The following is a 15,298-nucleotide window of genomic DNA, read 5'->3' as shown; positions in this document are numbered from 1 at the left end:
TTTGAGAGAGAGAGAGAGAGAGAGTATTGGGTCCCAAAAACACCCTCAGAAGGGTCTCCGCGTTATATTGCTGTATGAATGTAAAGTTCGACCTTGTGGGCTGTTAAACCCTGATTATACTGACCATATGACTTGCAGAAGGCTGATGATTATGGGATGAATGCTGGCCCTTTGATGTAACCTTTTCTGGACAGCAAGATGATGTGCGTTTTTTGCTTCTACAGGCTGTTAGATCTGTGTTTATGCTCCAGCCTCCAATGCTGATGTGGGACTGATGTTGACCTCTATGTGCTTGCATTTGGGGCTGAGGACTGCCTTCTAGCCAGTGGTATCAACCTTTGGTGTGCAAGAATGATGAGATGGATGCCTAAGGCTGTAGGTGCCCTATTTATAGGGACTGGGGAGCTGGCCGACCCTTGTAGCTCATATGGGCCATTGCCCATGGTCTTGGTCACCTAGTTTTGTCCATTGCCCCTTTTGGGTGGCCATTTGGTCCCTAAAGACCATAGTCCCCCCCCCCCCCCCCCCCCCCAAAAATAAATAAATAAATAAATAAATAAAAAATAAAAAAAATGTGTGGTGTCAGTAGTACCAAATAAGTGGATTCGCACACACCAGAACTTGACATTTGACGATGACTGGACGACGGGCACCTAGGTGGCCTAATAAGTGTTCGGGATGACATGAGACATTACATCATACAAGAGGGTTACAAATGAGTGGGGGACAAGCACGACACTAATGTGTGGGGGATGCACACGACTCTGTCTACCGCATGGCGGTACATTGGTGACTCGTCCCCGGGCAAGGGCTCACAAAATGCCTGGTCTCCCACCTTAGGGTCTTGCACTTAAGTCGGTGTAGTATGTCCACGGCATCCAAGTGTGGGATGCTTATGACGTGTGCTTCTTTAGCTTTGTGTTGACCAGCATTTTACCCTTGATAAGGAGCCTCTTGCTTGAGCATTTTGCTACCCAAATCTGCCTCCACCTCCACCTCTTCCTCTTTGTTCTTTGCAACCTCTGGTATTTCCTCTCCTCTTGCCTACTAGAAAGGCTAGTTAGAGGCTCTATCAGATAAGGCATCAAAGACCAAACTCATGAGTCATATCATCATAGATGAGTAGGGAAGTGAGCCTGTGGAATGTGGGATACTTCTCTCTCACTCAGATGGGGGTCTCAATTGGCTTGTAGACCTTGCCCAAGCCTTGCAATGTTACGTGGAAGAGGTCATCATTTTCCACTTTGAATCCAATGAATCCAAGTTGCTCCACAACGCTGCCTGTAATCTTTTAGATGTAGTCAGTGATGTTGAGAGTCTACTCAAGCCTCCTTTGGTGTCTTGCAATCTTGCATATGTGTCCAACCATACAATTTGACACAGAAATCCCAATGTAATGCATCACATGGCTTGCCTTCTTATTGGAGGCTCTTATGCTTGCTGCTGTTGGATTCTTTTGTTCATGTTGGCTTCTCTCTTGGGACCATCCTCTATAGCTCATTGCCTTGAAGAAGGCTCTTCACTATGAACTCTCTTGGGACCATGCTCTATAGCTCCTTCCCTTGAAGAAGACTCTTCACTATGAACTTCCAAGCAAGATAGTTGTTCTGATCCAGCTTCCCTTTAGATACAATGGATGAGTTCTTTGCCATGTTATAACACTTGCAACACCTCAATATGCAGCCCTTAGTTTTCATTGAGCTTTCACTAGGCCAATCACAGACACTTACGGTACACCAGCACCTTGTAGGATTTACTATTTGGATTTACCACTCATTTTTGCTGTTTTTGTTGTGTTCTTTAAAAAAAAAAGAAATTATGTTAAGACAATTTATAATTTTTCCTTCAAATTAATAAGCCTACTTACAGTGTAGCAGATGGAACACCAAAGCTATTTACCAATTTGGAAGAGGCTCGGGAGGAAGGGGAGAGGAGACGAGCGCAAAAGGAGTTAGCAGAGGGTCCAATCATTTCTCTTCCATCTGGTGTCAAGTATCAATCATCAAAACAATGATCAAGAATTGCTGGTTCCAACAAAAATTTGGTTGCTAATACTGTGTCAAATGCTTTTTAAAGTGATTAATGTGATGAAAATGTAGTGGAGTTGGAAGATGGAAAATGTGTGGGCTTCTCATATAAACATCTTGCTGTTGTTAAGTCTCGTGTTTCAGCATCAGTGCTTCTCATGCAGAGTTTTGCCTGGTATCAAAACTTTGGCTGTGTAAGCCACTCATCTGCTGATCTCGCTGTAAGTAGACTGGCAATGAGGTTAGACTAATGCTTATTAGTGGTTTAATTGTGGGACATTGAGTACAAGTAAGCTACTAATTAATGAGCTAGTTTAAAGTGACCTATTAGTTAAGGTCACTCTCATTGCTTAAAGCGGGTGGAGTCAAGACTTGGGTCATGCCTCGATTTGGCTCAAGCCTTACACTTGGGTGGTGGGTTGTGCTGGTATGAGACACTAGGGCTAGGGTCAGGAGTTGAAGCATGGTGTTGGTCCAGCCCTATGCACAGGGGTGCTCTTTTAGGGAGCTATGGCTAGGTGGTGAGCTAGCCAGCTCCTCCTGAGTGGTCGGATGAACTAACAGAGTTTCGAGTTTTACAGGCAAAGCTGGCTGAAAGATCATTTTGAAGCAGAAGTGGGTACAGGTCTGAATCCCTAATCCCTAATGCGTTTGTTGCCAAGGACTGGATATCAGAGAGAACGACTAATACAAATCACTTTTCGATCCTGAACTTTACCAGAGCTTGTTTAATGTTGGGAGGCTTTTCTGGCAAGGAGTATTACAGTCTATAAACCAGCCATAACAATAACCATGGTGGGCCAAACACTAACATGGCAAGATCTTTCTGATGCAAGAGGACGGAAGATCAAAATGTATGCACGCTATGTCTTGGTCCAAATGAAGAAGAATATTATGTTGTCTCCAATGATAATTGCCACAAACACGAGTTAAGCTTGCACGATTTTGAAGAATAATTAACTTGTCAAATGGAGGAATGTGTTAATGTTCTCATGAGGATTATAGTCATCCATAATGTACTGGTAGCAGCTGGTTGGGTTCAAAAGATTGTTGGCCTTGATGGTCCAACCCATGCTTTCAAGAATGTTCAAGGTGTTCATGATAATGTGTATCATGGTTGTAGACCACTCCTATCATGTTGGATGAGCTAAGCGTTAGGCTACCAGGAGGAGGTGTGGAGAATCAAGGTAAAGCCGAAAGGAGAGCTTCACCTTTTTCTTAGCCACACATAGGCTAACAGAGCTTTGCATAAGCGGGAGAGTTGCTCATGCGTTTCAGTCCTCAGCCCTCTCTACAGTTCAGCGTTTCTGTCCATAGCAGATTCCAGCCCTGAAACAGTTGTTTGCTTCAGTGTCCAGCCTTCTATGCATCATCCACACATTCAGCAGTCATCTGGTGAAGGTAACACAGCATTCATATGTGTTTTCAGCATTCTAACAGTGTGTAGAACAGTCCACTTTCTTCTTCTTTGAGCCTTAGGTGTGCAGCCCTTCCTCATGCCCTTGGAAAGAGTGCATAGGCTCGAGATCAAGTCATTGAGGTGTTTCTACAGCAGTGTACAGATCAGCCGCTCTCCGATCCTCCGAGATCTTGCGTTCGGCTTATCTACAGTCCAAAGTCATTCTCTCTAAAGTAATAAAGCAAATACTATCTCGTTATCGGGATAGGGGACCCTTCAGTGGGTAATTCGGGATCCAATCTGGTGTACAGTTCTCATATCTCTCTCTCTCATCTCTTTAAAGTTTGAAGTAATGAAATGGATTGCTAAACTCACGAAACTCAGGATACAGAAGACGGTGTGAGCATTTGTGTGACAGGATCTTCCAATACAAAGACTTCCGCTGCATGCCACATTGGTATTAGAGCGTTACAGGGTAACCAACCTTAGAGCACGTTCAGTTCATCAGTCATTCAGTCAGACATCATTTTTATCACTTCCGCACAGTTAAACCCAGCTCTCAAAATTTTGCAAGCCACCCTTAGGGATTTTTCCTTAGGTCTGTATCAGTAACCCATCCATCTGCATTCTTGCACAGCATATAGGGTTGCACATGGCTTGCATAATAGACATCTTAGCAGTCAGTCTTGCATACATGTTGCCCATGAACTCTCAGGGAAGAATGACATCCATCATCAAAGGAGGACATAAGTTTTGGACTTCAACTGGTAGCAGCAGGGGGTTTCTCTTCCACAGAAGACGGAAGTTTGCTCCAACATCGCCTCAGGAGGTTCAGAGCTTCAGGTACGACGGAGATGGTAGGTGAAAGGTTTCCACAGGCAGGTCAGGGCTGACTCAGGTATTTCCAGGCAGTTTAGCAGCATTTGCCATTCAGTTCCCGCAGTACATAGAGTCTTGGCTCAAAGGATTTCACTCCTGCAGACGGCCTCAGTCCCGGCAGCAGAAGACAGAAGGGGGCAGTGGATCGGAGGAGAAGGATCACAGAGGAGTCGAAGGTTGCCAGGTATACCACCCAGCAACAGTTTAGCAGCGGGGAATGTCACGTGCACACCAGTCAGGTGTACAGTGACATGGCATCATTCTATGGCATCATTAGCATCATCAGGTTTATCAGGTATTTTTACAGGCATTAAGGCATTTTTCAGGCATTTTTGGGGCAGCCGACTAGCATTATTGGTATTTTATGGGAGATATGTACTGGCCGATTGTTGCAGCCAATCTGGCCGACCAGCCCTCTCACCCATATATATTCAGGCGCCTCTCCATTCAGCCATTCAAGCATATCCTCATCTGGATCATCATGCGTTTTCAGCCTATCATCTCAGCATTCAGCATTCCAAGCTCATCCTAGCAGCATTCAGCAATGTGTTCTCCAACGCATCTTCTCCAGGAAGCATTGGGAGCAGCATAATCAGCAAACGCATCATCTTCAGCAAACGCAGCAACATTCAGCTCAGTTCAGCCCATCAGTTCTGCGTTTCATCATCAGGTCAGCATTCAGCATCTATTCCAAAGCCTCCCTTCAGCGTTTCCTTCCCAGGAGACAAGGGAAAGATAGTGGACAGCAGTTCATTCAGTTCATTCAGCATATTCAGCATATAGGCAGCATATTCAGCAGTACAGATCCATTTGGATCTCATTGTAACCGCATTCTTCATATAATATAGCTGCATTGCATTGACACATATTTGTCTATCTCTTGAACATCATTAAGTGCAGTTTAGTTAGACTAAGGTTGTGATTACTACGGTCTTAAGCTCTCTCATGTCACATCCTCTCACATGCCTCCAGTGGGACGCGTGTAGGATTTAGATGCTAGAGGCTGAGGGCACTCCAGCAGCAAGAGGACACTGCCAGTCTCAAGGCCTCCCTCCTTAGTTTCTCTCAGATTTCTAGAAGAGGTTGTGGGATAGTTGTCGGCTGCAAAAGATCTCTCTTCTGTGGGGCAGGTGGCACATCGGAGCCTGGCAGTTGGCACTTTGCTAGCCATAGGAGGTAGGTCCGTAGTCTATTCGAGGTGTGGCCATCCCGAGGAGTCCTAACGTCATTGTCTTTGGGATTGCCCGAAGGCTCAATAGGTTTTGGCAGCAGATTCTCTGGATCTTCACTATGGACCGGGCCCCCTCTTGCATAGTAACGTGGGGCATAGTTGCTTGGGCCACTGAGGCCGAAGCCGTCTAGGAGGAGGGTGGGGGACTAGCCCCTCAAGTCTCTCACCTTCGTATTTTTGCAGTGCCAGTCCTAGCTCCATCCACTAGTCACTGGACTTCAAGTTATAGCCAGAGATGGGAGATTTGGAGCAATATTGTAGCATGGCACATCTAGAGAGCTCAATGCAACGAAGCCATCGAGGGCACCCTCACCCCGCCAGCGGGGTCCATTCGGAGTATCTGGCTTGATATCATTCATACCCTCAGTGAATACGGGGAAGCTTCAAGGTGGCTCTGACCGCATGTGGAAGGGCTAGAAGGCCTTCGTAAGGTTCTCGTGTCACGTTCCCTTTTTCAGTAGCAATGGTGGTGAGCCCACTTGGCTCTATAGACCACCTCTGTGGTTATTTCCCCCTCCCCCCATTGTATGAGATAACCTTCTCCTCCTAGAGCGGTGAGGTGGAGGAGAAGAGCATCCTCCCCCCTTTTTATGTTTCTTGACTCTTGCTTCCCCATGTGGAGCCGAGTTTGTACTTAGCCATTATGGTTGTTTTTCTTTGTAACTAATAGAAGGATCTCTTTCCCGGAAAAATAATAAATAAATATTGACAGGCTAGTGTTATTGGTGTATGCATATTTGGGACATTACATATTGAGCTAGTGTTATTGGTGTTTATGTTTGCGCCTATTCATGTTTACATGTTGGGATGAGGAGTCCAATTCATCATGTAAATAACATGGTTGATATTTATGAGTAAGCACTACGACGGGCAGACTAGGATGTCATATGAATGGAGGCATGTACATAGTGCTTATATTATCGCTTGTGGTATCAAACAGAGCTTCATTATTTACTTGGCCATGTGCCAACCTTGTGTTATTTTATTCACCACTCATTTTGTATTATTGGGACATGATTCATATGCACGCATGCGAGTACCATTATTTATGGTTGCAACCTTAGTTGCATAAACATATGTTATTTTTGTAACATCAAGCCCAATTTTGCAAAGGTATGCTATTTTTAGCTCCTTGGACTATTTTTTGTTATGAAATTCATAAAACCCGCGTGAGGAAGACGGAGCCACTCATGTTGGGGGAGAGATTGCACCCAATACTTTTTTTATGATAATTTTCTTATGCTTTCCATGCTTTTCATATGCTTTGCCATGTTTTGATTTATTTGCAAGAGGTCGTTCAATTCTAATTTGATTGTTAAGTATGTGGTAGAGGTTTCTCCTTGTACCAAGATCGTGAGACCTCTACAAAAGATGAGTAAATAGGCTGTAAGAGTTGATCCCTACCTCACACATATCCTTTATAGTTTAGGGCTCACAACACAGACTGACTCCTCACTAAATCCTAATTCTAATCAGTAGCCCTAGCATTACACATGCATTCAATTGTTGGAGCTGAGTGACACTTGCTGTAAAACTACACCAGTTCCATGATCACCCGCATGACAGATGACATGGAAGGGTCTGTCCCACTGTGCCAATACCTCAATGGGTGCTGATGCTGAGCCTTGCTTCAACTCTTATGAGATGTTCTCTGTGTCACTGAGATGAAGGAGGATCACCATCCTCTGGTCATTTAAAACTTTTATCACTTTCTTGACAGCAGATCCTTCTTTTGTCCTTGATAAATCTCTTCTTTCTTGTCTTCAATCAACTCTTCAAACTAGGACATTGATACTATGAGAAGCTGGTGGAGTCAAATCGGTGTGCTTACCATCCGATTGCTTTTGAGGACAATCCTGCTTGGAGTCTCCCATCTAATGGCAATGGGCATTGGAAGCACTTGTTCTCTCCGAAGTTGCATTTCATCTCGTCATTGGACGAAAGACCAGGAGGCGTTTTTCCTTTTCTGGGGTAGTCTTATCTTTTTTATAGCTGGTACTAAGGTTTCTCCTCTGGTTGTTGGGGAGGCTTGTCTGGAGAAGCTGTGTTGCTGCACCATGTCTGTTTCCTTCTGGTCAATCCATCTGAACTTGGTTCTCCACGGATTTGTAAACAATTGTGGGAGGAAACAGAGCTAGAGCCTCTTCACAAATTCCTTCCAAGTGTAATTATGCTTGTCTATGTTCTCCACTTTAAATTGCCACCACCATGTTACTGCATCTCTGCGAAGATTGGATGTCGTTAGGATATTTGAGTTCTGTGCCATCCGAACCACTGTGGACTATGACTCAAATCGATCCAGTCATGCAAACAACTGAACACGAGAAGTTTTGCCTGAAAATTTGTGAAGTGCCACCTTGCTAGGGACATTCAAATGGAGTGGTCTGGCAGATGTACTGGTGCCTCCTAGAGAAGCCAGTCTATTAATTAGGGCCCCATTCACAAGCTCTTAATTTTTGTCTTCCTTTAGGCATCTCTACCTTTTTACTTTTGCCGCCTCACGTTGAAGACCCTGGTCTTTGTTAGTTTTTTTTCAAATTCATTCTTCCTTGTCTTGCTCCAACTTGAGCTGCATTTATTTAAGTCCATTTGGGCTTTTGTCCTGCTTCAGATGGCCATGGGCCTGCCCTTCTTCAGCTAAATGATACTCCATGATCTGTATTTGTGCTGTTGGCTTTGATCATGATCATTCAAAAATATTACATTTCAATATGTCTGAAGATGCTTGTTGGGAGCTGTATGTGTGCTGGTATTTGGTCCGCTGAATCGCCTACTCCCCTGAGAATGAGAAGCGTTATCTCCAGAGTTAGATGCACAGGGTCAAGGTTGCCAAAGGGTTTTAAACAGGCCGTGAAGCTTGCCTTACTTGGTTTATACTGAAATCTGCCCACTTCCTGTTCCCGGTTTGACATTCTCAAAAATAGGCTGGAAAGTTGTGGGTTGATTTTGGCATGTAGGCCAGATCAATATATGGAAAAAGTTCATAGTGGACACATACACAAGGTAAGCTTGTGTTTCGAGATATAAAACACAGCAGAAGAAGGAAAAACATGAGAGATTTTAAGGAGGGTAAAGGTTTCTTAGAGACATTGGGATATAAAGATTTGGATCAAAGGGTCTCATTCATCTAAAGCACTGAATTTTACATGAGATATGGAGTTAGGTTCTTTATCAGTGCTCCAAGCAGCCATGGGAGAACCATAGAAAGACAGGAGATGTGCTTTTGAGGTTTTTATAGGATCCATGGATCATAGCATTACATGCACCTCTAGGAGAACCTCGACCATTTTGTGTGACTTAAGACTATGGCAAAGTTATCAAGTTAAGTAAGTCTGGCAGAAAAGCAAAATAACCTATGTTGATTTTTGTAATAAGCAACCCAAATCATCTCACTTCATCTAAGATTTGGATCATTGTTGTTTGATGTGATAGGTTTAGGGAAATAAGCCAAGGTTCCGGAGGTGCAATCTCTCTAGGGCAAGTGTGTTCCATCTACTATACGATTTACAAGCTTAATGGGTATGCTTTAGAGTTTATTTGTCTCTGCCTAAACCTGCAAATACTGATTGACTGGATCCTTAGATGGTTATATATGCAAGCTGATTTTTGTCCATATTGCAAAGTAGAATCTCACCATGTGTTGGTATTGAAGGTTTGTGATAGGAAAACTTCATATCTATATGGCTCATTCGAGTCATGTACACATGTGTGTATCTTATATTGCCCAGTAATCTCACCATGTGTTGGTGTTGAAGGTGTGGGATATGAAAACTTAATGTCCAATCGAGTCCATTTTTAGGTTATCTGAGACCAATGAGTCCAATTTAAGATAATTTAAGCCCAATTGAGTTCAAATTGAGCCTGAATCAGATCAGAATGTTAGTTATGTGTTTGCAAATTCAGTGATAATTTGTGCAATCATATAACTGCTATAGGAGTCTTTGATTGAGCTTATCAATTTGGCATCAGCATGATAGTTGTGTTCATGAGACTTTGTGGAAAAATGTAACTGGTATATGAGTCTTCTATTGTGCTTAATGATTTGGCATTGTGGGTCAATATATCTAGCAAGGGTTTATGGATTACAGAGTTTACGGTGCCATATATACATGGGCTGTGTTGATGCTCACAAGCTCATATTAGCAAACACTTTCATTGATCTTGTTTAAAGTTCTTTTTTTTTCCGAGTGAAAGAGATCCTTCTTTAGTTACCAAGCAAAACAGTTGTGCTGGCTAAGTGCAAACTCAGCTACAAGGAGGGGAACAATAATCAAGAAAGCTGAAAAAAGGGGGAGGGTGCTCTTCCGGCCGCTCTGGGAAGAGAAGCCTACCTCATTCAATTGGGGGGGGGGACAGCCACATAGATGATCTATAATGCCAAGTGGGCTCACCACCCCTATCAGTGAGAAAAGGACCGTGATGCCAAATCCACAGGAAGGCCTCGTGGTGCTTCCGCATGCGATCGGAGCCACTGCAAAGCTTCCCATAATGTCCATAAAGGGTATGAATTATAGTGAGCCAAATGCTCCGGATGGACTCCGCTGGCAGGTGCCCTCAATGGCCTTGCTCTACAGCTAGCTCTCCAAATATGCCACGCCTGTCAATTCCACCATTGGATCTTATAGAGAAAGTGCGAAAGGTGGCGCTGTCATCAGCACCATGGACAGCCAAGGGTATCTCGTGCCTACGCCAACCACTACAAGGGAGGGTTTGGGATCGGGGCAAGCCACTGCGGGGGGATGGAAGAGTTGATGTCGAGGCTAAGTATGTCCCTGCCCCGTATCCTGGTGAGGCTCCTCTCCTGGGCCTCTGGGCAAAGCTGTCTGAAAAGAAGCCAATCTTCGAGTGACCGCACTGGACCCATACTGAAAGCTCCCCATGATATGTGCAGGCGGGCCCCCAACATATGACCACTCAGTAATCAAACCAGGGGGTTCCATATCAAGGGCTGACGGAGATGCTCCTCTAATAAAGCTGGAGAGGATTGCTGAAGGGCTGGCCTGAGGTGGTCCCAAGCTTGTAGGAGGCTAGCTGCAAACCTATCCTCAAATGCCAGGGTAAAGCCATGAGTCCTCATCTTTGTGAAAATCCATCTTGTACTCTAGGGCGAGGGACCTCCCAAAACCGGGGTGCGGGCGGAGGTCCGGGCTAGGAGAAAGTCCTTCCAGGGCTCGCCACCCAGAAGGTAGATGTCCATGAGCTATCAACTTGCCCAAAAGGGCACGGCTCTGAATAGAGGGGTCAATGCTGCCCTTGCCCCTCCTGTGTCGAGGCTAGATGATCACTCTGCAGGCCTCCTTGGTCCCCACATAGGCCTCCCATTGCTACCAGCCCAAAGAAAGTTGCGGATAGATCACTAACTTGACCAATGCAAGGTCGGCAAAAGGCCCAGCAAGAGGTGATGTACCATAGTGGCGAGAAGATCCTAGTTCGCGACCACAACCTGGTGAGCTAAGGAAAGCTGAACCCTGGTATAGCAACTTCTTTCGAATGCTCACAAGAAGAGGGGCTAATTGTTGCTCTAGGGAAATATCGATACCAACTTGGCATGCAAGATAGCAAACTGGAGTGCCACTTAGGATCCACTGAAAAGCCTTGAGTTGCCTCCAAATCGGGGCAGGTGATGAACCAACCCAGCCTCCACTCGACTTGTGCTAGTTGAGCTATGTGCTGGATGCACATCAGAAGATCTCAATCGCAGCAGCGAATCTTTGGAGATTCACCTTATCTCCGGATAAGTATGTTGATGTGTCATTGGCAAACTCTGAGTTGAGCAGCTCCTCCGAGCGGATGGGAAGACTCGGCCCCTGAAGCCGTGTCTCTTGTGCGGAGAGAAAACTGCTATACCGGCATAATCAGAATCCGTGTAACCATGCGCTAATGCATCCTGTTTGCCAAAGCATATGCACATATCCTGTGTGCCCTTCAGGTATCTCATGACACCTTTCACTGCTTCCCAATGCTTCTTGCCAGGTTTGGCCATGTATCTAGAAACTACTCCCACTGCAAATGCAATGTCCGGCCTAGTAGCAACCATGGCATACATGAGACTGCCACAAGCTGAAGCATACGGAATCTTGGCCATATCAGCCCTGTCACTATCCGACTGTGGGCTGTCCATAGCACTGAGTTTCACATATGGAGGCAAAGGAGTACTAGTCTTCTTCCCCCCGTCCATATTGAACCTCTGCAAAACTTTGCCGATGTATTCCTTCTAAGACAAATACAACACATGCTGATTTCTGTCCCGAAGTATCCACATACCCAAAATGTGATTTGCATCACCCAAATCCTTCATATCAAAGGTCTGATGCAGCCTCTTCTTCAAGGCATCCATCTCTTTACGAGATTTCCGGCAATCAACATATGATCAACATACAAGATGAGGATCAATAGACTGCCATCCAAAGCTTTCTTGGTGTATAAGCAGTGATCTATGTCACTTCTCCTGAAATCTTGGGATTTGATGAATGTATCAAATTTATGATACCATTCCCTTGGTGCCTGTTTGAGCCCATAAAGACTCTTTTTCAGCTTGCATACAAGCTTCTCCTTTCCATTCACTGCATAACCCTCTGGCTGTTGCATATATATCTCCTCATGGAGATCACCGTGAAGAAAAGCAGTCTTCACATGCATCTGAATCAAATCCAGATCATCATGAGCAACCAAAGCTAATACAGCTAAGTGTGGTCATTTTGACCACTGGGGAGAAGATCTCATCAAAGTCCACAAGCATCAGGTGCAACTTTGAGCCTGTAAACCCACTTGCATGGCAAAACCTTCTTGCCTGTAGGCAAATGCACCAACTTCCATGTTCCATTTTTGTGCAGAGAATCCATCTCTGACTTCATGGCACGCTCCCAAAAAGCCTTGTCTGCCCTCTGTAAAGCCTCCTTATAACATGAGGGCTCCCCACAGTCAATGAGCATCAAGTAGTCAACCCCTGGAACAAACCTGTCAGGGGCTCTGGAGGGTCTAGTGGACCTCCGTACCCAATGACCATCATTTGCAGGTTGCTGTCCAGCCTGCATATCACCTATTGGTGGCTCCTATTCCATGCCATAAGGCTGAAAGATCATGCCCGGTATCTCCTCTAACTGTGGGATATCCATAGGGATATCTTCTGCCATCTCTGGCTGTCCATTTGGACCATTTTCAGCACCATTTAAGGGCTGGTTTTGCTGCTGTAATGGCTGATTTACAGCCCTTGTTTGTTGTCCATGATGTCCATCATCATCGAAGATGACTCTGCCAGGCTCCTGTTGCCTTGCAGGCTCCTTATACATGCATGTTTCATAAAAAATGACATCATTGTTGCGTATAATCTTTCTATTCACTGGATCCCAAAGTCTATACCCCATTTCACCTCTGTCACCATATCCTAGGAATATGCATTTGTGAGACTTAGGATCAAGTTTGGTGCGCATTTCCCTGCGCATGTGCACGTACGCAACGCAACCAAACACTCTCAAGTGCTTGTATGACGGAGGCTTCCCTGTCCATACTTCCTCTGGCACTTTCCCACCAAGCCTCGTGTTAGGTGACCTGTTTATAAGATGAACGGTTGTCATAACAGCTTCAGCCCAAAAACCATGAGGTAACGCAGCATGTGACAACATAGAACGGACCTTCTCCTGAATGGTCCTGTTCATCCTCTTTGCTGTCCCGTTTTGTGGAGGATCATAAGGAGTAGAGAGCTCCCTCTTGATGCCTTTAGCATCACAAAAGTCCTGAAACTGTTTAGACATACCCTCTCCACCATTGTCGGAACGCAAAGCCTTCAGTGTTTTGCCAGTTTGATTCTCAACACGAGCAACAAACTTCTGAAACACTGAGAATGTATCACTCTTCAAGCGAAGAGGATAAACCCACACCTTGCGTGTGGCATCATCAATAAAAGACACAAAGTATTTTGCCCCTCCCAAAGAAAGCTGAGGCATCTCACATACATCTGTATGCACAAGCTCTAACTGAGCATCTTTCTGTCCAAGAGCTTTCTTGTGGGGGCACTGGAGTTGTCTGCCATATATACAATGCTCACAAAACTGAAAACTTGAAAACTTTAGAGAAGGCAAGTAACCAAAACAAGACAATTGCTCCATTCCTTTGACACTCATGTGTCCCAACCGGCTATGCCACATAGAGATTTCCGGCAGCTCGGTTGGGAGAGAGAGTGCTGAAAGCCTGTAAACTCCATTCTCCACTCCACCTTCCCAAACCACTTGGCCTGTTGCTTTATCCCGGAGAGCAACAAAATGCTCATCAAACTCCACCCGTAGGCCAGTCTTGCAAACCTGATGCACTGACAACAGATGAAAACCAAGTGCCGGAACATACAACACCTGGGAGGAATGCTTCCCCCCCTCTGCCATCGGGAACTATCTCCATCCTGCCCTCACTGTGAACTGGGATAGTGGACGTATCCCCAGTAAGAATATGACCAGAAAGCCTGCAGAGATCCTGTAAACCGGAACGGGAAGGAGTCATGTGCCTGGAAGCACCACTATCGAGAATCCACTCCCGAGTATCCGTTGCGGAGAGTCCTCCAATCTCCTCCCTGCCTGAAGAAAATGAAACATCGGTGTCCACCACCTCCAGGTGCACAAAAGCCAGAGTCTTCATGATTGCTACTGAGGAGTCTTCACCCTTCTCGGTCTTCCGCTTGGGACACTGCCTCCAATAGTGGCCTTTCTCGCCACAATCATTATAGGTCCTCTCTGCCTTTAGTTTCTCGCGGTTAGCGTCGGACTTCTTCTCAGAAGACTTCTCTGATGAAGCCTTCCCTTTGCCCGAGTTACGGCCTTTCGACCGTTGGCCAGTAAAGGCCTCCGAACCTCCACCCTGAGGAGGGTTCGTGAATCGTTCCTCCTGGTCCAGGACCATGGGCACAAGCTCCTCCCACGTGATGGTGCTGAGCCTGCCACACTGGTAATCAAAGAGGAGTAAAATGCTGAGTACGAAGAGGGCAAATGTGACAGCAACGTGATGGCCATGTCCTCTGATGATATCTCCTTCCCAGCTTGAAGAACTTCCTGCTGAAGAGCCTACAGCTTGTTAATATGCTCCCTCCATACTTTGGGTTCCATCTGTCACAGTGAAGGTATTTGTAGGAGGGAGGGAGGGGTACTACCACTAAAACATGAAGAAATACAAAGAAAAGCACCTCCAGACAAGAGGACACCAGCTCCCCCTCTGGGGTCCTTGTGGTCAGAAGTGAGTGGGCATGTCATGATGCAAAATTCCTGCAGATGATGTGAGAACTCTATTGCCTGCCCATGAATGGCGGCAGACACAGACTCCATGCCCCAGTCCAGGTGCTGCACTCAGAGGGAAGGGGAAGATCATCACGCCACTCTTAGGGGTGGAAGGTGTGGAGTGATGCCGAACCACGTAGATACGGATGGGGGCCACTGTCTCCTCGAAGATGCCTGCTCCCTCAACGGGGAGGCATCGAAAGAAGTTGTAATGACGAGGTAATGGTCTCTAGAAAACGGAGGCCGGCACTGCGTCCCACGAAGTGACTCGCAGGTGGGGGGGGGGGGGGGGGGCTTCATCGTCTAGGGGGCTGCTGTGATAAGTGCTCATATCCATTCTCTGACATAATCGTATCCTCCTGGGGCCCACGAGGCTGGCGAGCCTGGTGGCACCGCTCTGTCCTGGAAATCCGATGGCGGTTCTGTCTCAACTCTCTTGTACCAGGGTTCTCATGGGCTCGAGCCTGATGCTCTTAATCCTAGGGACCAAGATCCCCCCCTCCCC

At 45.9% G+C, this 15,298-nt stretch overlaps 1 protein-coding gene across 5 annotated transcripts in view; it reads left to right on the top strand.

Annotated features, from left to right (window-relative positions):
• The window catches only part of LOC147623122 (uncharacterized), a 46,820-nt gene that overhangs the window by 3,667 nt on the left and 27,855 nt on the right, over positions 1-15,298 (top strand). For 2 of the 5 annotated variants that reach the window (XM_086821180.1, XM_086821179.1), the window contains exons 3-4: positions 1,870-1,992; positions 8,969-9,055. In XM_086821180.1, coding sequence (XP_086677306.1) covers positions 1,870-1,992; positions 8,969-9,055 — 210 coding nt within the window. The remainder of the gene's footprint in view (positions 1-1,869; positions 1,993-8,968; positions 9,056-15,298) is intronic. The other 3 variants (XM_086821183.1, XM_086821181.1, XM_086821182.1) reach the window with 3 other exon arrangements.

The sequence above is a fragment of the Cibotium barometz genome, chromosome 27, assembly GCF_041138505.1.
Source record: "Cibotium barometz isolate CiBa-2024 chromosome 27, ASM4113850v1, whole genome shotgun sequence".
In the NCBI taxonomy this organism is placed as follows: domain Eukaryota; kingdom Viridiplantae; phylum Streptophyta; class Polypodiopsida; order Cyatheales; family Cibotiaceae; genus Cibotium; species Cibotium barometz.
The sequence above is the reverse complement of the archived record's forward strand: the minus strand, read 5'-3'. Positions and strand labels throughout refer to the sequence as shown.